General features: G+C 38.4%; 1 protein-coding gene across 3 annotated transcripts in view; it reads left to right on the forward strand.

The window, feature by feature from the left end:
- Nucleotides 1-25,012, forward strand: part of DIAPH3 (diaphanous related formin 3) — a 452,799-nt gene that overhangs the window by 287,615 nt on the left and 140,172 nt on the right. For all 3 annotated transcript variants that reach the window (XM_019529821.1, XM_019529822.1, XM_019529823.1), the window contains one exon: nucleotides 5,064-5,199. In XM_019529821.1, coding sequence (XP_019385366.1) covers nucleotides 5,064-5,199 — 136 coding nt within the window. The remainder of the gene's footprint in view (nucleotides 1-5,063; nucleotides 5,200-25,012) is intronic.

Below are 25,012 nucleotides of genomic sequence, written 5' to 3' on the forward strand. Positions count from 1 at the left end.
GGCTGTTCAGCATATGGGGAGTCTGGCATTGGGCCTGATGCCTTTCTCCCCATGTACTGGGAGTGGTATAAACCTCTTATACTGACAGAGTTTTGACAGGTCCCAGCCATATATTCAGTTTAATGTATGATGCATTGTCACACCTTACTGAGTTCCACATGTGACCGGTTTCTGTTTAAGGAATAATTACCTTGTTAATCATGTCTGAAATGTAATGCGTCTCAGAGACCTTAGTATCTGTTTTTTAACCTTTATTAAGTTTTGTCTGACAGTTTTTTGTGCCCTCTCTACTTTGATCAATAGAGTTTTTTTGTTTCTTATGTGTGTTTTTTTCCCTTTAGAACCTGCATGTTCTAGTGGTTAGGAACCTTCTTTTAAAGCAGATAAAATTTATTCTTAGTGAGTTTATACAGATCTGTTTTTGTGCCAACATTTTCACTTGAACAGCATTTCTTTCTCCCTGGGGTTTTCATCCCTAATGTATTTATGAACACCAATTGTATCCCATCTTGGCCTTTTGTTTTGCAAGACTGAAAAGCCCAAGCTTTCCTTTTCTTTTCTTATAATATGGACTCTCTATATCCTGATTATCCTCATAGCCTTTATCAGCACCTTTTCCAGTTTGAGTTCATCTTCCTTGAATGTGGGTGACCAGAATTTTACGCTTTATTACAGATGATGTTTTACCAGTGCCTTGTACAGATGATTGTACAGTATCTTATACAGTGACATTAATACTTCCCTATCTTTATTGGAAATAACTCTCTAGATACATTCTAAGATTGCATTTACCTTTTTGCATGACTGCATCACACTGGTGGCTTAAGTAATCATTAAATATAGTTTTACAGTATAGATTTCTCTGTCTATATAATTTTGTTTCTTTGTCATCATTTCACATAATGATATAGTAACACTAGAGTTTTCCAAATTTCCAATAACTTATATTTTTGAAAGCATCCCTACTGTCATTTCTTATATGTAAGAAAGAGAAGAACATTGTCTTTGGAGTGGAATATAAGTGTATAAGTAGAAGCTAAGAGTTTTTTGGGTTGTATTTATAGTTATGCTGTTAATTCTTTCTGTTGTCTTGAACCCTTTTGATAACCTTGTGGTGCCTCAGCTTTTACATGTCTGAAATGCCTAATAAGAATATTTTAAGTCTCATGTATTTAAGTGATTTGAGATCCTCAAAGAGAAGGTCTTCTGACCCTTATCATTTTATATAAGCTGATAGAATAACTTCAGAGCTTTTGGACATTACAGACCTAGTAACTTTTACTTTTGATAATGTTATCCCAGTAATCATTTCTTATATGCAATGAGGAAAAAAATTATTTTGAACTTAATAAAATCAGCAGGGAAGAAAGCTTACAAGCAGTGAAAAGAGACTTGCTTTGAGCCTCAGTGATGGTCCTAAATGTTTTTGCTGTTCTTAGTAGAATCCTTGGTGAAAGTGGAGTTCTCGGCTCAGGAATCACATCTGTGAAATATAGACCAGTGCCACTGTTGTATTTTGTAGAAAAAACCTGATAAATTTGATCTCTTTTGGCTTAGTTACAGTGGCTGTGGGAGAGTGTCTAATTATTTAACAGACAAGATCAATTTGCTCTGGACTTCTTTATTTTCAGCATCAGAATGGAAGTTGAAAAACAGTCCTTGTCAGTTGATTTGCTCACTTTTGCTTTATGACATGTAAGGTGTGTTCAGCAAAATTGCCATTGATGTGCCATATACTTTATTATAGCAAAATCAATCCAGTACATTTCAGGATGATTAGCATTTCAGAATGGTTGATTTTGTTAACTTGCCCAACATATCATTTGACTAGGCCTACTAGACATAACATTGTGCACAGTGATTGCAAGGCACTGTATTGATTATATAATTGTACATTATACAATGTCCTACATCACTGTTTATAACAAATAAGAGATTTTGGGAATGTCTGTACAGCAGCAATAAATAGTATGCCCTACTTACATCCTGTGTTCCAAGCCTAAAAGCATGCAATTGAAGTTGCCCTGAAAGACACCCCCAAAACTTTTTGAGTTTTCTGTTACCAGCATCCATGAGGTCAGCTACTGAAAAGTTTGTATAACTCTTGCTAATAGATAGTTTTTGTTGTGTCAGCCAAGGAACCTAATGCATTTTTAGAAACATTAAGGCTCATTGGGCATTTTTACATATGTAAGCGCTTATGCGCTGGGCGCTTTGAAAAGCATCCGGCACTGCATCACTTACACTTCTGTAAGTGGTGAAATGCACATCAGTGCTGAGAAAATGCAAGCGGTGCACTTTTGAATGAAAACATAGAGAAGGTGTTTTAGTTCAAAAACACACTGCCGCCATTCTCTGTGTGCTGATGTGCATTTCGCTGCTTATACAACTGCATGCAGCACAGCACAGTTCGCATCAGCGGAGCAGCAGATCTCTGGTGCATTGTGAGCGGAAAAAAGATGTGTAGAAATGCCCATAGCTTCTCAGTTCAGGTGCATACAACATCCCTTTAAAGCTTACAGAAACTATTACGCTAACAGCAATTGTAACATAACACCATCATTATTATATTAGTTTATTTAGAACTTCTCCATTTTTAAAATCATAGGAAAATAGCTTGTGTTCTCTGTCAGTAGCCTTGTCACAAGTTATGGGGCTTGAGCTTACTTTCTGTAAATGTTCATTCAGAAGTTAAAATGCAGCAGTCCATTCTAGTGAATGCACTAGAGTATGACCTAACTTAATACGGTGCATTCATGTCTTTTAGATTGCAAGAAACTATGATATCTCCTTTCATTAAAAACAAAAGAAAATCTCAGTTATTTGTCAGGTGGTATTGATAGTGTTTCAAAAATGCAACCACAATATTAAGTGCTTAATTTCTCCCATGCATTGTATGGGGAGCCTCAGTGCCTAATCCAGAGTTCTGAATACTTCTCTGAGACAGATGCATAAATTTTAGGTTTAGTGACTAAACATCACCACACCAAATCCCTTGTTGGATCTGTTTCCTAGTCTTTTGTGTGGTACTTAAGCAATATAAAGGCAGAACAAATACAGAAGGGGATAAAATTGGCACCACTGGAGAAGGAAAGGAGTATATTGGGACAAGAACTCTGAAGAGACTGGACAAGAGAGGAAAGGAAAATAAACTAGGAGGGATAAAGAAAAGAGATAAAGCCTGAGCCAGTTGTTTGTTGAGCAGACATGCCAATTTGAAAGGCAGAAAGAGAAGGTGGAAATGGAAGGGGATTCCTTGATCAAGAAAACGCATTGTATGGAATTGGAGACCAGGATGGGGAAGAAGAGACAGAGACTGGAATTAGTCATTTATATGAGAGAGAAATTAGGATAGGGGGAAGGAGCAGAGGGCTGTGTGAGGCAGAGAACTGTGATTGCTGGGCAACATTTGGCCCACAGTGAACTACATCAGAATTACATGGAGCAGATGTGGCTATCTTCTTTATCTGTTTCAGTGTATGTTTTAAAAAATGCCCACTGGATAATTGCGTACCCCAAAAAGAAGGAAGGGAGAAAATCTACTTAAAAAGAACATAACTATTGTTGCATGGTCAAGCACTCAAAATAGCAGGCTGAAAATGTTAGCTTGTTCCCTTAGTGTGTGGATGTATTACAATACATCTATAAATATGTGGTCTCATACTGTTTTATCTCCAACACCCTACACTGAGGGCATGTGCAGACATTCCTGGGACCCAATCTACAATTATGCAGCTTGCTTTAAGCCTCGTGATCATAGGTCAGGTGCCCATTAGTGCACACATTCACCAGTACCAAGAACCACACCAGGAACACTATCTAAGTAAGTTGTAGTTGTGGGGAAGGTGAGCAGAATGGAGGTGGGTAGTAGGTTTGTGGGGAGGGGGAGTTCATGGGGCTGGAGAGGGGGTGATTGGTGGATCTGGTGGTTGGGGAAAGCTCCAAGAGTTTAAAAATAGCTCAGTTGGCATGGGCAGGGTAGAAAAAACATAGCTCCAAGAATGGGTTGGATTGCTCGGCTTTCCCAGCCCTGGGCCTGTGCTCTAAACATGTACATACATTCAGTTAGAGTGGGCCACCCATTTCTTAATGGAGCTAAACTCCCTGAACACATGTACAGTGTGGCACTTAGTTTGACCTAAATCTAGTTGGGTCAATCTTAAGTGTAATGTCTTCATGTAACCTTAGTGAACAGGATGGACATGCCCTATGGGTTGTTGTTTGTAGGCTAGAAGCCTTAATCGTTGCACAAATGAGAAAATATTTAGGAAATGAGGCAGGGAGCTGCAGGAAAAGGAATGAGGAAGCTTGTGACAAAGGCAGTTGCAGTCTCTTCAGTTCCTTGTTTAATGTCTGTGTATGCAAATTTCAGTAATCAAAAAAAACCCACTAGTCCACATATTTCTAAATCTAAACTAAAATGTAGTTAATTTGAGAGTGCTTAATTGTAATTCAGGCTAAACAATATTATAGGGATGATGAAATTACCACCAAAATAAATATTTATAAATCCAGGAAAATTGAGTCACGGTTGAATTAAAAAATAAAAAATCCAAATGGAAATATATGGTTAAACTACCCAAAATAGCCTTTCCTTTTTTGTGGTGACAGTATGAGGATCCTTAATCTGTTTTGAAACCACAACTGTTAAAATACATTTGTCATGACTTCACAGTTTCATTTTGGGCAGCGTTAAATTGGCTGTTATATTATTTCTTCATACATTAACTCATTTGGAATTCTTTGAAATGTTTCATTTAAGTTTTAGATTTATTGTGCTTATTTGAGGTATACTAATATTCTTGCCATGCATTTTATCCTAAATTACTTACAAGTGCAAGAATAAAATATACAAGATATGGAAAATACAGCATCTCCAGATTATATGTGGGTTAATATATTAAAGACATTTTAGAAAACTGAAGTGACCTTTAAGAAACAGATTTTTGACTACTGGTATAACTTGTGTGTTTTTCATTTTGGTAGTTTATAAACTTGTTTTAACCAAAGACTTTGTTTTAATTGTAATGGGACGTTAATGGTTTCCTCTCTTTTCTTAACAGCAAACAGTAAAGGAGAATATGAGAAGACGAGAAACAGAGGAAAAACAGAGACGTGCTAGAATAGCTAAGGAGAAAGCAGAAAAAGAAAAACTAGAGAGGCAACAAAAGAAGAAGCGTTTGTTAGAAATGAAAACAGGTAAGTAACGTGTAAAGAAGCCTCCTTATCTAGGGTTACATAGGGAATGAAACTGTAGCAGCTCTTTTTTTATTATCTTGATGTGTTTGGAGGAAAGGCAGAATAAATGATTGATTTCACCAGTTAAATTTTACAGCAATGCTGTTCTTAAATGCGATTTCGTTAACAAGCTGTTCAGCTGCTTTCCTCAAGCTCTCTTAAACCCTGAGTGTAAGATGAGAATGAATCTATTTTTTCTTATGTGAAAACAAAGTCACTTTTCAAATCACAAAATCATTTTATTTATATTTTAACTAATGGAAGCACAGTGTCCTTTTGTGATAAGAGTCTATCCCATTATAGAATCCTAATACAAAATTTATCATGCTAGAATTGAAACCTTTGGGTGTTGGGCTTCATTTTTCTGCAGTAGATGAATCCACCTGCAAGATGGACACAGCAGGTACTCTTACACACCAAGCAGGTTCTCAGTTTCTTATGTTTCTCCATGAGAACATACAAGCCATGAGATATGGGGCTAATGCTCCAACTTCTGGAATTCTAGCAAAAAGAGTAGCTGCTCCAAATACAGAAGACAGACACCATAGTCCTCCAAAAGTAAGCCCAATTATACTTGCCCTGATTGAAGGTTGTTGCAGAGTGGCCAAATTCCTCTGCCATCAGCCCATTCTCTAACGTTACTTCCATCAATTGCAACCCCCCAGTGAACTAAAGGAGAACAAAGACTACTCTACTATCAGTTGGGCATACGTGAGGAAGCAATGAGAGAGCAGTACCAATACCTTTTATCCCTGCCAAAGTGGTCTTTTCAGCACTGGGTGGCATTAAAATATTTCAGGGCTTTTTTTGTCAGGCTTGAACTACATGCTGTAGTTCTGAGGATGCAGCCCTGAGGATGTTGAACTAGTATTTAACTCTCTCAAGGTTCACCGTACAAACCTATCAACAGATCATAGTCTGATAAAATCACACATTTTTAACATAACCCATGGTATCAAAATTCCTAAAGGTTGTGTTCATTTGTGTCCTTTGGTTAGAGACTGAGCTTTCATAACCAACCTCAATATCCTCCTTTCAAGCTCATTAGCCTATTTAACCCCTTTTAGCATACTCACTGTACCAAATTACTATGGAGACTGTCTTCTTATATTGAACATCTCACCAAAAAGAGTCATTTAGCTCACAGTTTGCAAGGCTAGAGTAAAAGCTGCATCCCTGTATTAAGAAAATAGTGTTGAAACTGCTTCTTCACATTCATTTCCAATATGATCTTGGAGTTCCACTTAAACCTTGCTATTGCCTTGTATGTCATGTTAGGGGAGAGGTTGTTGCATTCTTTCTTGTTTAGATCTTTGATCCTGTAAAGGTAATAGAACTTTAAAAATGTTTTCCCTTCTTTATGGCTATATCCAGTTTATTGAGAAATTGTCTTTGCTAAAGTACGTCTCAGTGCATATCCCTGTCTTATGAAATGGATGGCAAACCTTTCTGTTCAAATATCATAGCACTCTTAACCAAAGCACAGAAAGCTCCTTTGCTTGTTTCAGAAACATGCCACTCTTGGATATCTGCAGAGCAGCAAGTGGATTCACCCACTTATTTTTTGTTAATGTGATTCGCGTAATAGGCACCAGATAAGACCCTAGATATGAAAGAGCAGTACTTCAATTACAGTTTAACTGATGCAACTGAAACTCTTCACTGCCATCGTCCAGAGGAACACAGCTTGTCAGACTCCTACAGTGGGATGCACACTAGCACAGAAGAGAGTAGTTATTTAATTATAGTAACTGATTCTTTGAGATGCTGTTGACCTGCCCCATCATTCTCCCACTCTGAATCTTCCCCACCACAGGCTTTGTAGTCTCACTCATGCTCCAACTTAGTTCATGCTTTTACAGGTTCTTTGTTGTTCTTATCATTTCTCCCTTGCATTTTCTAACCATCTAATCTTCTTTTGAAAATGACAGCATTTACCTGAATCCAAGATGGCCCCCTGTATTTAGATTCTATACAGGGAAGGTTTATAAATTACTTATAATTTTTCATGTGCAGGGGGACAGTTGGTAGGTGGTTGGGGGGAGGCAGGCAGTGGGGAAAGGGTCAAGCAGTTTGACTCCTTCCCATTGCCTCCCCCACCCTGTCCCCTTTCCCCCCAACTGCCTTTGTCCTCCTGTCTCCTGCCACCTTTCTCCCCAGCTGCCTCTGCCCCCATGAACCCCCTCCATCATAGCTTTGGGCTCCCTGTTGCCTCTTCCCTGCTCCCTCTCCCTGCCCCCCAAGTTGCTGCTGCTGCTTCTCCTCCTTTTTTGCACCTGGCTTGGAAGATACTCAGATTGGAGTGGGGATGGAGCCTGCCAGAGTGGGGCGAGGGTAAACCTCAGAGAGGGTGCAATGAGGGGGAAGAAGTAGAAAGGCAGGTGGAGCAGGGCAGGCAGCAAGGGCAGAGGTCAGGGCCACAGCCACAGCAGCTGATTGTTTCCCCCATACCACCTCATACTCACTTCCAAGATGAGGGGCTTGTTAAATGGAGGGAAAAACCTTGTCTTGCAATCCAGTAAATATGGTAGTAGAAAAAGGGTAGGATTGTATTAGTAGGAAGAATAGAGTTTTGTCTTCCATGACACTACATCCTGTTGCACAGTAAGAACTAGTGATATGATAAAAAATGTCTTATATGCATGTGTCTTCTCCTTTTTCTTGCTGTTACGGTTCCTTTATCTTTCCTTCTTTCCCCCCTAATCTAATAACATGGGTCTGGTACTGTATCTTTAAAAACATTTTCTTATCAAACAAAAATGAATATAGGCTCTGATTCCTTATTACCTTAACTTATTATTTATGCACATGCAGCTTTTGTTAATTGAGGGAGCAGCCAAAGGATGAGGCATGAGCTACAGAGGCCATCAGCTGAAATAAAACTCCAGTAATTATTTTGTGTAGGTACATATAAATGTGCAATCATTTATCTCTAGATAGATGGAAATGATGATTTCAAGCATTCTCCTCCCATTCTGATGGGACAAATGGCAACATTTCCCTTGCTTTGTAAAATCTAGTATTTGAAAAGAAAATCTAGATGTTATGCATTTAATGTTTAACATACATACAAAATGAGTTTTGCTAACTTTTCATATTTGTCCTTTGTGGTGGAAAGAATTAAGAGTTTCATCCAGTCAGTATTGAGCTGTATACTTCAGTATTATTTATTATTATACTTTAGGTATCAGCTAGATGCCCCAATATGCTAGGTATTAACAAACAGATATGAAGGCATAATTTGCCCTATACAGCATGCAATGTAATCTTTCTTCTTCTTTAAACTTTATAATAATCTTAGTTTGCCAAAATCACTTTGTTCTTCACTTGTGTTCCAGGTTATAATGTATGCATATCACAAATAGCACCCTTATTACCATTTCTCTTTTGGGAAAATTATCATTTAATGGTATGTTGCTTAATTCACAATATTCTTTTAATGCTGTAAACTTTCCAAATGTTTTAGCAGGTGATGGATGTAAATTTTCTGGCTTGTAGTTTACTGCACTGACCTTCTTTCTTATGGGTTATGCACTCTGCCGTGTGGTTCAGAACTTTTCTTTTTCTTTTTTAAGCTTTTTCCTTTTCTGTCCACTGTATTCTGAAGCTGTCACCTATCCCCCAGAAAGTTGCTTGAAAGATCTCATTGACTTCATTTTACATTTTAAGAGTTATGTCCATCAAGTTGATTCTGTAGAGTGGCACTTTGAATCTCTAAAACGCTTTTAGTATTTTCTAAAATTAGATAAGCATATCAACCACAATTAAATTGTCACAAAGTTTTATGTTTTTCAGAGGTTTAGTATATTATAAATATGCAGTTGAAGATTCTTTTTTAAAATGTCCATCTTTGGCTGCATACACACATTCAAATGCCCTGGGAAAGTTCTCCAGGGTGTGTTACCCTGGTAGGAAAAAATGTCAGGAGACACCTGAACAGACATTTGAATGCTGAGCCCCTGAACAGCAGAGAGTTTACAGTGCTGACACTGCGCCACCAGCAGGGCCCAGCACAGTCATCTCAGGTACTCGGCAGATGCATTCAGTCTCATACATGATGATTGACTGACCTAAACTGCTCAGAGTCAGCCTGTGTCTCCATTCAGCAACATGGCATTGTGAAGGGACGATGCTCTGTTCCTTGCTTGGCTACAGTGGTAGAGTACAGGCTAAGCAACATACTCTCCTGGGGAGTGGTAGTGGAAGGAGCAAAGCACCTTATGGAGAACTATGCCGTGGCTCCTCTTAAGAAAGCAAATGTCTGTACAATTTACTCTTCTAAGAGAACCTTTCTTAGAAGTGACTTATTCTTGGTTATTTCTGGGTTATTATTTTCCTGGAGTAGCCAGTATTGCTCTGGGAGAAAAATCCTGAGCATCTGTATAGTCCTGGTTTTTCCTGGGAAAGCAGTGACTCTCCCAGGATAAACGGAATGTCTCTGTGTGGTGTCTGGTGACACAAGCAGATTTGTTCTCAGACGGAGAGCCTCGAGGCAAAGGTTTCAAGGTAACTGCTTTCTCTTGGGAATATATTACCCTGGATTGGAATTGGAAGGGAAAATTCCAATGTTAGGGTAGATTTATCTCCGTTCAGAAATAACAAACATCATTTGGCCATAGCTTTTGATTCACGGGGCTGGATGGGTTTTCCCAGAATACTCTAGGCTCAAAAAAGAATACTTCAAGGGCTCAAAAATTATTTGAAATATAAATTTAAATTTTTGCTTGAAGTTTTATTGTTACAATTAACTGCTTTCATAACAACTCGTTCTCTTATAACTGTTTTTCAAAGCTTTACTTCTGAACCCAAATATTAGATGCAAACACCTCTGATATTTGTCAAACCTGTTCTCTCAATCAGTGACCAAAGGCCTGCTTTTGTAATAGGCCAGTATCCTTAAATTGAAAGTTTGTTTTTTGGGTTTTTTTTTAAATCACCTACATTTTTTTTCTCATTGTAGTTCTGCATTCATTTACAAAGACAATTCAGTACAGGTTTTAAACCTCTAAATATTGAATGACTTTCATTAAGGTAGCAAATAAGGTAAAACAGTGACTGTTTGCCAAAGTGAAACAGAGGTCAATAGAATCAGTCTTTTAAAATTACTAAATTAATTAATTTAATTATGCTCATCAGACAATGCTTTATCAGTAAGATTTGTATTACTTGTTTCTGAAGAGCCAGTTCCAACTGTCAGATGTAATAGCTCCAAGGGTAAAGAGCCAGTGAAAAGGGATCTGTAATAAAGTTGCACTTTTATGCATACTATTAGCATTCAGAGGCTTACTTTGTTCATGCTATTCAGTTTCTCAGCAGAAAGCATACAAATCAATTATTTTGATCTTATTACAGTGTAAAGAACCCTATAACTGTGATAACATCAGCTAAATTTATTGTAATATAATTGAGAACTCCATCATTGTGGCATCTTCTTTGTACATTACTTTGAATACTACTTAGGTAACAAGCCACTTTAATCAGTAGTTATTTACCAGTCTACTTTTTTTTTTTTTTTTCAAAAGCAGTGAAGCGATGCTGTGATGATCTCTTAAACATCAGGCTTGCAATCCAGGATATTATTTTTGTAAAAGTTACTCATTTTCGCTTTGAATTATCCAGTTAATCAGCATCACAATGTTTCAATTGATTTAATAAATCATTACCTTACTTGTAGCCAGTTTGACCTTTCTATTTTCAGGGCTCTTATATTGTTAACCTGCTCTTTGAAAATAACCAATTCCAATTTCGCAAACTGTATATAAAAGTGTTTAGAGTTTGGGGATATTTTTTTTCTTTCTTCAGAAGCGTCCTTAATTTCTCATTTCCATGCTTAAATTTTGCACAAAAATATATACAGGAAAAGCAGCCAAAATACCTGATAATAGTACATATTTCAGAATCTTTTGCATAGGTTCTTCAGGCAGATTAATAATTAAACATAACTAAAGTTTTAGTTGTATTTATTTATAAAGTATACAAAATTACAGTTTAAGAAATATACAAAAAGTGGATATTACAGACAATTCAATTCTGAAGATGAGTACTGGTTTTCTTAAATTCCTTAATGAAATCTTAGATATATAGTATAGGCAGAGAAATGAAACTTAAGTCTTTTCATTTGGCATGTCTACAAGCTGGGAAAGGATGAAGGAAGTTCTATTTGTACATTTGTCTTCTAAATTAGCTAGATTTTTTTGTGAGTACTTTTGTATATGATAGATTCAAACCAGTTTCTTCATCTCGTGTCCCACTGTCCCACTAGTACTACCTCTAATAGCCCATTTATCTACTTTTCCTGCAACTGCCTTTGAGTCCTCCTCTCACCCAAATACTCTTTTATATCCTATCCCTGACTTCTTACTCGCACCTTTTCCCCTAAGTTATCATAGCCATCCTGTCTCCAATTGGAGGGAATCTCTTAATTTTTTAGAGCTAGTTTTCCTCTGCTTGTTAGATTCATATAGTACTTCAAAAGAAAAGCATTTATAATATCATGCCTTTTGCTAGAAACAGCTGATTTCATGTAAAATCAAAGTGTGCTAATGAAGGTTAAGAGCTCCTGGGTACTTGCCAGTTATTTCTATAAGAAATATTTATGCTTCCTTAATATCCCTTCCTTCCTGTAAAATGACCTTAGTGGAAATATTAGTTTTTTGGTGGTCTAAAGCAAAGATCGCCTACTTGTCAGCTTCATCATGTTTGGAGATGAGGGAGGCTAGAAAGAGAATAAACAGTAGAATCTGTTGACCTCTTTATATATAGATGACTTTGCATTTTCACTGACTGTTTTTCAATCAACACCTCAATCTATTATAAGCAGAGCTCATTAATGTGCATAAAATTGGTCTATTCTAGTTAGAATGCATATTTCATGTGTGATGCATTTTGCTTATGGTAGTTGTTAATTTGTCTATAAAAGGAAGTAAAGTAGCACCAGGCAAAGGAGTAAAGTGACATTTGGCAAATAAGCATTCAAAGCAGTTTAAATGACTAACTCTTTAAGCTTTTTTTAAAACATTATCCAAAGTTAACCAACATTTAGATTCTTTAGGTAAATGAGGTGGCAGGCATTTGCAGAGGTGAACTTTTAGGGCAAAAGTGAGTCAAGGTGGTAGCTAAAGGGGAGGGATGGCTTGACCGAATGAGCATACTGATTATCTTATTTAAAAAGTGGAAATGAAGAGTTTAGATTTTGGGATGTAATGGAAGTCCAAGCCTGTTTCCCTTTGATCTTAGAAGTTGTCAGTGATAGCAATGTTTCAATCTTAATTCTTTTAGGGTTTACTTTTGGTGGGAGAGAGTAAACCTCAAGATTTTTAGGCTTCTCCTATTTTTGATCTTTAATATAAAGATCAGAATTCCAGATCATGCCTTTTTGGTTTAATGCATGGAGAGATCCTTTATCTGTGGCTTTTTCCTGTTCTGTTTCGAATTGTCATCTAGTCTCATGTCAAAGTAGCTCTCTACTTAGATTCCTACTTCCTACTTCAAAATAGGTTTTAGCATGCTTAGTTGTATATTTCTGTTTAGTTGTCTGAAGATAATTCTTTTATGCTGCATACTGTTTATTCTCTCACCCTTTTACCCATTCTGCCTCCCATAGTAACAAGCATTCAAATGCCACATCTCTTGACATGTTTGCAGGCAAGGATGGTTACAGATTTCAGAGCACTTGTCTCTCCTGTCATAGTCAGCTGTGGAAAAGGAGAGGGGAAAGTTTTGACATGCATTATACCTACCTTTACAGGCCTTATTTTGAATTGGAGCATTGTTACAGCTCTAGCAAAGACAGCAAGATTTATTCTCCTAAAATTAATTTTCCTTTCTCATCTTCCTCATATTATTCCTTTCACTATCTGTAATTTAGTGCATTGTACTTTTTTGTTTTGTTCAGGTGCGGTCAAGTTTACTTCATGTAAGACGATCATAGGTTTCACAAGATGCAGACAGCATTGGGGTAGAGACAAAGCAGCAGGTGGCTTAAGACGCTGACTTTCTGTAACAAACTGAAACTTTCTTTGATGTTCTCCTTTTAGTCACTTGCCTTGCAGTCTTTGTGAGAGAGGCAGAATGGATGCAACTTGGAGTAACCAGAAACTATATCCAGAGCCCACAAAGTTCAGCCATTACTCATGTGCATTGATGCTGCCCACTTGTCATGCTAAATAAAGGATACCTTTCTTCCTCCTCCCTAGTAGCTCAGCATGGGTGTTTGCCAGTGATATGCCTAGAGTTATCCAGATTTCATTTCTTTGTACAATCATAGCAGAAGCCTCTGTAGTGATAAGAGATTTCATAAGCTGCTCCTGAAGTATAAAAACAGCTGTTAGATGTGGGATGAAATGAATGCAGCTCTCTAAGTTAACAGCTCTTTGACCTCCTGCATGTTCTGTGGGCTGTTGAAAAGGGTCATGGAACTGAAAGAAACTAATAAATTGAAGTTGTGGACAGATGTAACAATTGTATCAGTACCAAATAATGCTGGCATAAGTTGTCAGGATGCAAGTGTTCCGTCTGGAGGCCCCTGTACTTAGGCAAGCATAGAAAGCAACTCTAACTTTCATTCTGTTTTATTCAGGGTTGAAGTTTTACAGCAGTTTATTTAGCTTGTATCATGACAGGATCATGCAGTTCTAACCATTGCATCGTAACAGCTGATGTGTGCTCTCCCTGCCCTTTATAACAGCAAAACAATATATTTATATATAGTCAGTAATACTTAGCCGCATGTGAAAGCCACACTGCTGTTTAGATTATTAAAATAATTATGATCATTTGGGAAATTATTTTTGCTTTAAAATGCATATTACTTATTTGCAACATATTTATAATTTCTCAGTGTTGTGGCAGTTCCATTTTGCTAAAGGCTTTGCATACTATGTTACCTTGCTGGGGTCGTTTGACCCCAGTACTTTTGCCTGTCATGGCAAGGGGTCAGACTAGATGATCTACACAGGTCCCTTCTGACCCTAGAAACTATGAAACCTCTAGAACAGCAGTTCTCAACCAAAGGAGCACCATACCCCAGAAAACCGTGAGATCTATTTAAATGTTGTGTATAGTAATATCACTGTTAAGTGTGCAAACACCCACACATGACCTACAAGATCAACCCAGAGATTTCAAATTGGAATATACACAGTCAAAAAATAAGTGAAAGGTAGGAACTGGCAATTCTGACGTCTAAAACTGGCATTTTAGACTTTGAGTCTAAAAAAGTTGAGAACCACTTTTGTATTAGAGTACAATTCAGCAATGTGCTATTCACACTAATTTGTGTCCTTTTTTGTTTTGATTTCTTCTGAAATTGTGATATGAACTTTTAATGTTACTATAACAATTTACGTCTAAAGGGTACTATTTCTGCAAACATTTGACTTAACTTTCAAACAGAACTGGCAGTTCACTGAACGTATCTGTGCTTAAAATTTCCCTGAGTTCTTTCTCTTTTTAACATCACCCATACAGGTTTAAGAGCTAAATTTTGTAGTTAAAGAGCTCAATTCTGGTATTATACTTTGACCTGAACTTCAGTACAATTAGTAGTATAAGAGCAATGTAGCCATGAGGTTGCAGAAATTATGCAAGAGACAAGGATTTCTTAGGATATCTTTTATTGGACCAACTATGTTGTTGGGATACAGTTAGACAAGCTTCTGAATGCAAAATATGGATGAAAATGCCTTATATTCAAAACCTTGTCTAATTGTATCCCAATCACATAGTTGGTCCAATAAAAGATATCACTGTAAGAAATCCTTGTATCTCTCAAAACAGTATCATTTTGACAAAAAAGTTTGCCTCTTCATGGTACTAGTCTGGTGCATGGTGTGTTTGTATAAGCTGTTCTTAGATTTATGGCCATGTTAAGCTAAATCACCACCAAAATAAAATTTTTGCCTTCTGGGATTTTAAATTTATGGCCCTAAAAACTTATTTTACACCAGCCTTTAAATTGAAAGACCTGGAATTTGCGTACAAATATAAACAAAAATGACTGTTATTGAGAGTCATGGTAATTCAGATGTCATGTGTGCAGCTCCATACATGTATGTGGCCAGTGTTGGTGACTTATAATCTAATGAGTTAGAAAAGTTAAATTATTAAATTTCTCATTCTGTTCCTTTGGCGTGAGCAGGAAAGTAAGTTGTGGGGTTTTTTCCCTTTAAATGTTCATAGCACTTGTGTAAATGTTTTACACAATTGTAACATAAATTTTTCAGGGTGGTTCACATGATGTAAGCTTTTAATAAAAAGTTCAGTTTTAATTTTTTTTTCCTTAACTGGTTAAACCAGCCATTAGGCACTTGTCCTTGTTTCTTTAGGAAATCATCAGTTCGTTACCATGTTCATTAAATTAGAGCAGCTTGAGATCTCTGCTTTCTTAAATTATATCCATCTAGTTATTCTCTAGAATGTGGCCTCGTATCCTCTTTGTAGTACTGACAGATTCTTATTTTTAAAGTTTATTTCTCTACACATGAACATGGACAATATTTGTTCTGTTCCTCGGTAGCTATAGAAAAGTGTTTCCTTTTTATAATGGACCCATTGTACCATGGAGCTTATAAAGAAGGCTGTCCAACTTCTCCATTAGCACTGGCACGCAGCTCCTAGCTACCCCATGTTGTAAGAGAGGCATCTGCAGGAGTGGGTGGCTTGCATGCTAGCACCTCACAGGGCTTAAATACAAACCTTTTATCTGAACCTATTAGATTTCTTGGTATCTGCTTAGATTTTTCTGTACCATATACGACTGTTTTCATGATTGTACTCTACATTTTCAGTTATTTAGCAATTCTCTGTATTAGTTGAAAATAAATTAGTAGTTTATTTTAAAAACTATTTTCTAAGTTTTTTCTTAAGACAGGTTAGCCATATGCTTTTTACACCTTTATTTTCTTGTGCAAATGTTAATAGGTTTGTAAGAAGCATTGATATTTCTTCCTTTCCACTTTTTTTTCTTTTCTCAACTATCAGTTCCTAAAATCTTTCCCTTTATCATGCAGTTATTACTGTCTAGACAATTAGCTACCCCTCACTAATTTTTATATACTTCATTCTAACTGTTCTTATTGCATATTTCATATTGTTTTATCATTAGTGTTGATGGCTAGGATCTTTATGAAGCATTACTGTAAGCATCATTTTCTGGTTTCACCATGATTTTCTAGTTTCACCTAAGCTTTTCTTATGAATAATTTGGAGGGAAAAATGAATCTATTTTGCGTCATATAAGTATTTTAGTAAATGAAACAATAAACACTTTCTTAACACTTTCTTGGCACTTCAACAGTTGTCAAATGTTATTTGAGTGCAGTGTGGGGGAGTGGTTGTTTTTGGACACAGCTCTTGTATACAAAGATGTAGCAGGGAACAAAACTTCCTAAAATGTTTTCTGTTTCTTCTTTTATTTCAAATTCAGATGATGTTTCCTTTAATATTAAGCAGGGACTACTTAGGACCTTAATCTTATGCCTTCTTATCATATTCTTTCCTACTAACTCTTCTTCCATTCTTTCAACATCCATCAATCTATCTAATATCCCAGGCTCACTCCAGGCCCCTTTTAAAACATCAGCTTTACCTTTTATTACTTAGATTCTGCTGCAGTCACTGCACAACTCTTTTTCTTTTGTTTGTGTCTAAATTTATAGATTGGGAGGCTTGGTCTCAACTCTTCTTATTTATCACGGCCAGCCTTATTTTTGGTCCTACCCTGTCTAACTCTTGTTCACTGAAACAACTGTTAGTTCTATTAATTAGTTGCTTGTGACTAAATCCAAAGATAATTATGTTTAAATATCCAATAATACTTTTCCATCTTGAACACTTAAGTCACCTATAGGTATTGCTTCTCTGTTGGGAGAATCACTGCTCTCCCAGTAGAAATGAGCAGTTCATGGAGTTTCTCCCAGAGGAAACATGGCCTGTCCTTGAGAGAGCTTCCAGGTTGACACCCTTCCCAATCTGGCAAAGGTGTGGGGAGTCTTTCCCTACTACTGCACCTCCTCCCCTGGGACCTCTCCCAGAGACTAGATGAAGTGAAACAGCTGCTGTTCCTTGTGCCTTCCCCATACCAGGATCACCCCAGTCTCAGGGTAACACCATGAGAAAGGTTTGGTGCAGGAATTCATGTATCCCTCCATCTCCAGAAACATTTCTAGCTCTGGAAATTTCCCAGCTCTAACAAAGAATGCCTGTTCATACAATTAGTTTTTTCCTATCTGCCATCTGTAGTTCATCCTGGACAAAAGCCAAGTAATGAAAAAAGTTACGAATCACAATTTTATCTGGAAATGTTTCTCTATCAGTTTTTACACGGAACCCTTAGGATTACTATCACTGAAAGACATTAAAGGAGAAAAATAAATCTCTGGCTTTTACAGTGTTTGACAGCACTTTGTGTATAGACAATTTAACTTTTTCCCTTTGTAGTCATTCAGTTTGACAGTTTCTCTTGTTTATTTCTATTAAACAGTAACAGGGGAGAGAAAAATATGTAAACTCAAGTAAAATATAATTGCAAAATCATTAATAATTATCAGGGGACCTGGTATCAAACTACTTTAAAATCTTTTTTCTTAGAAACTGACGCATATTAAGTTGAAAATGAACAAGATAAGAATATATTTTTTCTTTCTAAAATTTTCTTTTCAGTATTTTTTTTCTTTCCTGAGGTTGGGACTGCCATAGTTTTAAAGTGACAATATTTTACTAGATGGGTTTCTCCATGTTCTCCAACCCTTTTCTACCTGTTTCTGTAACTTAGACTGATTAATATATTTATTGTATGGGAACAGTTTAATATCCAGCAAGAACAGTAGCTCTTTTTTGAAGCATGTTAAGATAACCTCATCAGTCACTTGTAATTTCTGGAGCATTAACTGTTTTGCACTACTGTTAAATAATTTGATGAAGGTGGTTGTAGACTGATTGTCTTCTTTCTGATGTTTCTCAGCTCCTGCTGAGTGCAAGCAAAAAATCAACTTGGAAGCAATCTTAGCTTTACGAAAGAACTTGAGGGACAGAAGGAGATTTCTGAAGAAGTTAAAAGCAACAGTGTCATAATGGTTACAGACTAGGGGCTTTTGAATCTTTCCTTACTGAATGTTGAGACAAGAATGTCTGAGAGCAAATACAAAATTAACATAGAAAAAATAGATATTCTTCTTTGTTTTGGAGAACATGAAGAAATCCTCATCATCATTCTTTCAATTCCAACACTTTTTGGGAAAATCTTTTAGAATAAAGGTCCAAGACACAGTTTAGTTAAATCCATGAAATGACTGCAAAGGGATCAAGTTTCACTTGATCAGAAAACAAAGATATGTGTATGACCCAAAATGCAGATAGAAAAGCAGCTTGTATACCAAACATAAACTGTAATGTAAAAAGAACATAATCATTTTGATACCCTCCAGATTGAAAGTTAAATTAAGAAAAAGTTGCATGGCAAAAGTAGTGCCATATGTAATACCTGATCTCTCTAACTCATCAAGGGATTCTTGAAGGATTGTATAACAGGCTGAAAAAGCTGCAGTTGTATCCAGAGCAGTATCTTGTTGAAATATGTCAACAAAATTTAGGTTCCTGGTTTGATGATGTAAATAATTTAAATAAAAACCTTTTTCTTGTTTTCCGACTTCCCTACAGTTAAAACTGTGCAATAGTTAAGGTGTATTTTTTAAAATCTGAATTAAGAAGGAGGTTTGGTGGCATATTGTGCACTAGTCTTTCTGTGCTAAATATTTCTTATGTCCTCTGTATCCCATGGGAAGTGGAAGTACATGAGAAAAGAATGAAACTGCAGAATTGCCATGGTTTAGTTTCTTTCGACAGAGTGGGCATACAAAAGTTATTTCAGAGTAGCTGAAAACCAGTATACAGGTTTCCCTCGCTTTATGCTGTACATGCATTCCTGGAAAAAGGCGCATAACTCAAATTCACTTAAAGGGAACCCACTTTACAATGTAACAAATAGGGATACGTTCCAAGGCCTCGCCTATAATGACCCGTAGACCCATTTCTACCACTCTTACAAGACAGTTTTGGTACTTGCCAACAGCAGACTGCACACAAGGACAGAGCACTATCATAATGGGGACGGCAACTACAGAAAAATGTGTTGCAGACAATGAACGAGGAGCACAGATCCACACAGGAAACTGTATTTTGGTGCCTATCATTCACACAATGCACAGCACAAAGCAGCTGACTGTGGGCTTCCACCACACTGATTGCATAAGAGTGAATTTACCTCGCATACAATGAATTTTTTCGTATAAAAATTGTTGTCATATAAGAGCAAATTTGCACATACAGAACCCGCATAAAATGAGAGACACCTGTACTTTCTCCAGTCCTTTGCCATATAATTGTTTTACTATCCACCCTAACATAGTTATTGTATTCTAAATCTTATCATCAGATTTATAGTAAGGCAAGAAATATGTTGTTAATTTTATATAGACAAGAAAATATATTTTTTGTCATTTAATATTGATTTCCAAGTTTCTTTGATTAAACAGAAGGAATACTGGAACTGTTACAACTTATCTAGAACAAAGCAGGGTTTACCATGTAGTGGAAGCATGTCACCTTGGAAGACAATGTGCCATGTTAAAATAAAATGTAATCCTCTTTACTGTACACTTACATGTTATTACAGACAGTGTTCCACTAACAGCCTAGGAACACAAATTAAACTAAAAATACTTTAGTTTTCCTCAGTTCTGGAAGAAAAGGTTGTCTGTAACCTGAAGATGGTAAAAGTAAAATAGAGCTTCCTTTCTGAGTGGCTTTGCATGTTCAGTGACAGGTTTTGCTAGTAGACCTGTGTCCACTGACCCTACAATCCTTCAGCAAATAGTGTCCCTGTACGTTTTGTCAGTGAAATTATAAAGGGGGTATGGTGCTTTGGGTTACCCAGTTCCTTCTGTTCACTGCAGCAAATGGATCAGGGACCCAGTAACATACTGACAAGGGGCGGCAGGGGTCCATGGCCCCTGGGCACCAGCTGGTGGAGGCACCTCCTGCGTTTTGTGCATGGCCCGGTGGGTTGTGGCTTTCTTTGGCTGTTCTAGCCAGAAATTCAGGCCACCTCCCCTAACCCCGTGGCCAGTGTACCAAGCTGCTAATTCCCCTGTGGAAGTGTGGTAGGGCAGGAGGCAGGGCCCCACTGATTTGCCTTGGGCCCCACACCTTGCTCAGATCATCCTGGGGGGAAGGATGTAAGCATTGGCCCCAGGTGCCAGAGACTCATGGTATGTCACTGCGGGGACCTCTCCAAGCTGATACTGACAGATTCTAGGATCTTTGAAGATTCTAGGGTTATTTCAGTACAGTGCAATGCAGAACTGTATAGAAATACCCAAGCTAGCACATTGCTGTACCTGAAAAGAAGGGTATATTAGTCCAGGTGGAGGCCTGCTTATTTAAAGCTATACTGCTTCCAGTTTAATTTACCTCATTGACGTAGCTCCGGTATGTCTATAAAGCACTGCAGTTTGCCATGCAGCTTTATTCTTAGTGCCTTAGATTTTTTAGGTTTACTCTTAGAAATTTTTTGCTATTTTCTTTCTTGATGTATCTTTTTCAGCGGTCTTCTTACCTCAGTGTGGGATTATATATTCTTCAGTTGATCTGAAGGGGAAGCAGTTAGAGTTTGCTTCTGCTACCATATTTCCCAGTTTGACCACTCAAATGAGATGTCTGCCTTGCTTAAGGAATGATATTTTCCTTTACGATTCATGATCTCTATCTGTGTTTTCCCATGAAGTGTCTGAACGAACTCCAAACCTTACTGCTTCAACAGGAACTAGCATCCAAATCCTCCAGTTCTTCAGGTATTGATTCCATGGCTATGTAAACAGGATCCGCAGGGGTCTTTGGGCCTTATATTTGGGGATCTTGGGTAAATTCAAGTGTCTTAGTTCTGCTTATTGAAGATTCGCACATTTAACCCCTTATCCTTCAGGAAACAAAAAACGTTGCCTCTGGCTGAGATACTGTCTTCTACTGGTAGATTTGAAGCAGAATCTTCAGCAGTAGAGGATCTAAGTCATCAGGTCCTTGATATAGCAGGAACTTACAGGCATGGATTCTTAGTACAGCCAGTCTTAGTGGGAGTACTCTTTCAATCGTGTACTTTCAGTTCTGGATAAAAGCATGGAGAAAGATAGAAGGAAGGGCACAGTGATAGAATGGCTTAAGTATTTTGCTACAGATCCAAATAGGGTTGGAAGGGAGCTCAAGACTCATGCTGAAGGCTGTCCCCCAGGAGACCCAGCTTGTTGAATAACTGGTTGTTATGCTGAAGAACCAAAGGCAGCTTGAAAGTCATCCAGACTGCATCACTCCCTTACTTGCCATTGGCTACTGTGGGAGGAGGGGCGTCACGTCTAACCCAGTGCACTCTCCTAGTCTCTCGTATATCAGATTGCACTGCCTGATCGTGTAACGGTATTTACTGACTCTTGCCTGCCATGTCTTGATTAATATACAGTGTTATAAGTCAGGAGGTGTCAGTTATTATCTACCATCATAATAGCTGGCAATCCATCATGATGAAAAGGATCCCCTAGGACACACCTTTGTTTCCCCTTTTTTGTTTTTCTTGTAAGGCGTCCCATGGGTTGAACTTTCAAGTAAAGTTTACAATGTCCTTCATTTATCAGTTTTTCAACTTATATGTTGTCCTCCTGCTAGCAGGATTATTACTTCTTTACATCAATTAAACATGACTATCAACTTAGACAAGATCCAACTCGGATATAAATTCTGCTTAACTGAGTACTGTTTATCAATTACTTTGGAGTCAGTCCTGCCGCCTTTGCCCTGGATTCTATTTCTCTATTCCTCATTTTCTTCCTTGGGTGTGGTTCTTCTTCCTCAGGACTTGCAGCAACTTCCCTTCTCAGTCACCTTGTTTTCTATTTCTTTTTTCTTATTTATTAAAGACTTGTCGGACCAGTTACCAGACATGCCCTAAACAACAACAACCACCCAGCCTCAATATCCTCAGCATGGGAGGAGAGTTTCCAGCTACCGGTTTTTCTCTTCTAGAAGACTACCTCTTTAGATTCTCTTGCTAGAACCTCTCTGTCTAGTAAGTCCCTCTGGTCCTCTTCACTCTCTGCAAGCCTTTTTTGTCACTTTTTCTCTCTCCTCTCCCTGTTCGTGTTTTTTCTTTCCCCGACTCCGCCCCCTCCTCCTGTCTCCATTTCTCACTGGCCCTGCCTCTCTCTCCCGCAACTCGCCCAAGCGTAATGGAGCAGCTGCTCCGGAACCTCCGCTGTCCTCTTGTTCTTTCATCTTGTTCTTCCTTGGACCTTTCTCCTGCCATGAGTCTTTTGTTTATTCCCACTGTCTCTTCAGAGCTACATATCCTAGCATGACTTAGCCACACTGGTCCAATGGATTACTTGCACTCAGGACAAACCTTGGACTTGGACTTCACACGATATAGCTCACCTTTATAGTGCTATACAGAATTTTGAGTCCTTCCAGATCTCTTAAGGTCAGTTCCACAAACACTTCAGAACTTAGAGTAAAAGTTGAGGCCTTTCTTTCATGGTAAATCCATTAAATATAACAAGTGCTTTAATGCTGGAATTTGGTTTGACTCCTGGTGTTGTTTTCATTTACTCTAATGGTCTGAAGTAAGAATCTACAAGTAAGATAACATTGAATCTTGCATCTGCGGAGTGGATGATAGGCTTCTCTTATATTCTTTGTAAGATCTACCACATGATTTACTTCCTTATTGAGGAAAAAAGAAAAGATCACAAAGGAAATTGAGATTTACTCTGAGCTAAATGCTTTCTCCTAGAACAGCAAAAGACTCAAAGAGTTATTTGTCTCCTGTCAGGTTTTAAGAATAAAAAGTCTATTAATTTACCTATTGCCTCTGATACAAGTTTGGATCTATAGTCTGGCATTACATTAGACTGAGATCTTGATTGGTTGCCATTATATCATAGACATAGATTTCATAGACAACTGGGCTAGTAGGGACCTCAGAAGATCACATCCAGGGGCAGGAAGTCAGCTAGGGTCAAATGTTCCCAGCAAGATAAGCATCCACACTTTTTAAAAAAAAAAAAAAAAAGAAAGACTGTAGAGTAGATGCTTGCACCACCTCTGGAGGGAGTCTATTCCAGGCCTTGGGGGCTCAGACAGTAAAGAAGTTTTTCCAAGTGTCCCGCCTAAAATGGTCTTGGAGGAGTTTGTGACCATTGAACCTTCTCATCCCTTGGGGCGCACTGGTGAACACGCATTCCCCCAAATACTGATGCTCACCGCTTGTGTACTTACAGGCTGCTACCAGGTCACCCCTGAACCTGCACTTTTCCAGGATGAAGAGTCCCATGGCTCTCACCCTCTCTTCATAAGGCCTATTTTCTTGCTCTCTGAACACGTGCGTGGCTCTTCTCTGGACTCTCTCAAGCTTCTGCACATCCTTCTTGAACTGTGGAGCACAGAATTGGATGCAGTGCTCCAGCTGCAGCCTCACCAAGGCAGAGTACAGCAGGAGGATGACATCCTGAGATTTACTTGAGAAGCATCTATAGATGCAAGCCAGATTTTTGTTCACTTTACCAGCTGTGGCATCTCATTGGTGGCTCATGTTCATCTTGTGGTCACTCATGACCAAGTCTCTTTCAGTCTCGGTGCTAACAAGTGTATACAGGCCCATCCTAAAAGCATGCTGCGTGTTTCCCCCCCACCCCAAGGTGGAGTACCTTGCATTTATCAGTATTGAATGTCATCAGTTTTCTTTCCACCTACTTTCTAAGCCTATCCAAGTTAGCCTGGATCACCAGCCTATCCTCAGGTGTGGTTACTCTACCCCAAAGTTTGGTGTCATTGGCAAACTTGGCCAGTTCACTTCTGACACCAGTGTCCACATTGTTGATAAAAACGTTAAAGAGAACTGGTCATGGAGCACCATGATGACTTGCTTCCATCGGCTACCACTCTCTGGGTCTGGCCCCAGAGCCAATTCCCCAGCCGTTGGACTATGATGTAGCCAAGGCCATGGTTGGCCAGTTTTTCCATGAGGAGATCATGGTACATCAGATCAAAGGCTTTTTTAAAGTCCAGATATATGATGTCAATATATATCTCCCTTGTCCAGGTGATATGTCGATGTAGGGGGGCAGTCAGGAAGGCCAAGGCAGAGATGGAATTAGGACTAGCTTCCCAGATTAAGGACAATAAGAAGTCCTTCTTTAAATACATAGGGGGTAAAAAGAAGGTTCTGGGTAATGTGGGGCCCCTGCAGGACGTGTTGGGAAATTTGGTCATCACACCAGATGACAAAGCTAACAAGTTTAACAATTTCTTTGCCTCCATCTCCCTAAGTAGGGACCAGAACAGTCACCTCCCTGCTGGGCCCCGCTCAAGCCCCAGGGGAGGCATACCTGGGACAAGGGTTAGTGAGGAACCGGTTAGGGAACTTCTGGAGGGACTGGACGTATTCAAGTGAGCCAGTCCAGAGGATCTCCACCCTAGAGTTCTAAAGGAATTGGCCGAGGTCATTGCAGAACCCCTGGCACGGCTTTACAAGCACTCGTGGTGCTCTGGTGTGGTGCTGGCGGACTGGAAGAGGGCCAACGTGGTTCCCATCTTCAAAAAGGGGAAGGAGGACCTGGGAAACTATAGGCCAGTTAGTCTTACCTCTTTCCTAGGCAAGCTGTTTGAGAAAATTATTCTGGCACACATCCCCGATGGGCCAGCAGGGGACTGCATGCTTAGGGGCAACCAACAC

This window comes from Crocodylus porosus, unplaced genomic scaffold (genome assembly GCF_001723895.1).
Source record: "Crocodylus porosus isolate Cpor-Errol unplaced genomic scaffold, CroPor_comp1, whole genome shotgun sequence".
Taxonomy (NCBI): domain Eukaryota; kingdom Metazoa; phylum Chordata; order Crocodylia; family Crocodylidae; genus Crocodylus; species Crocodylus porosus.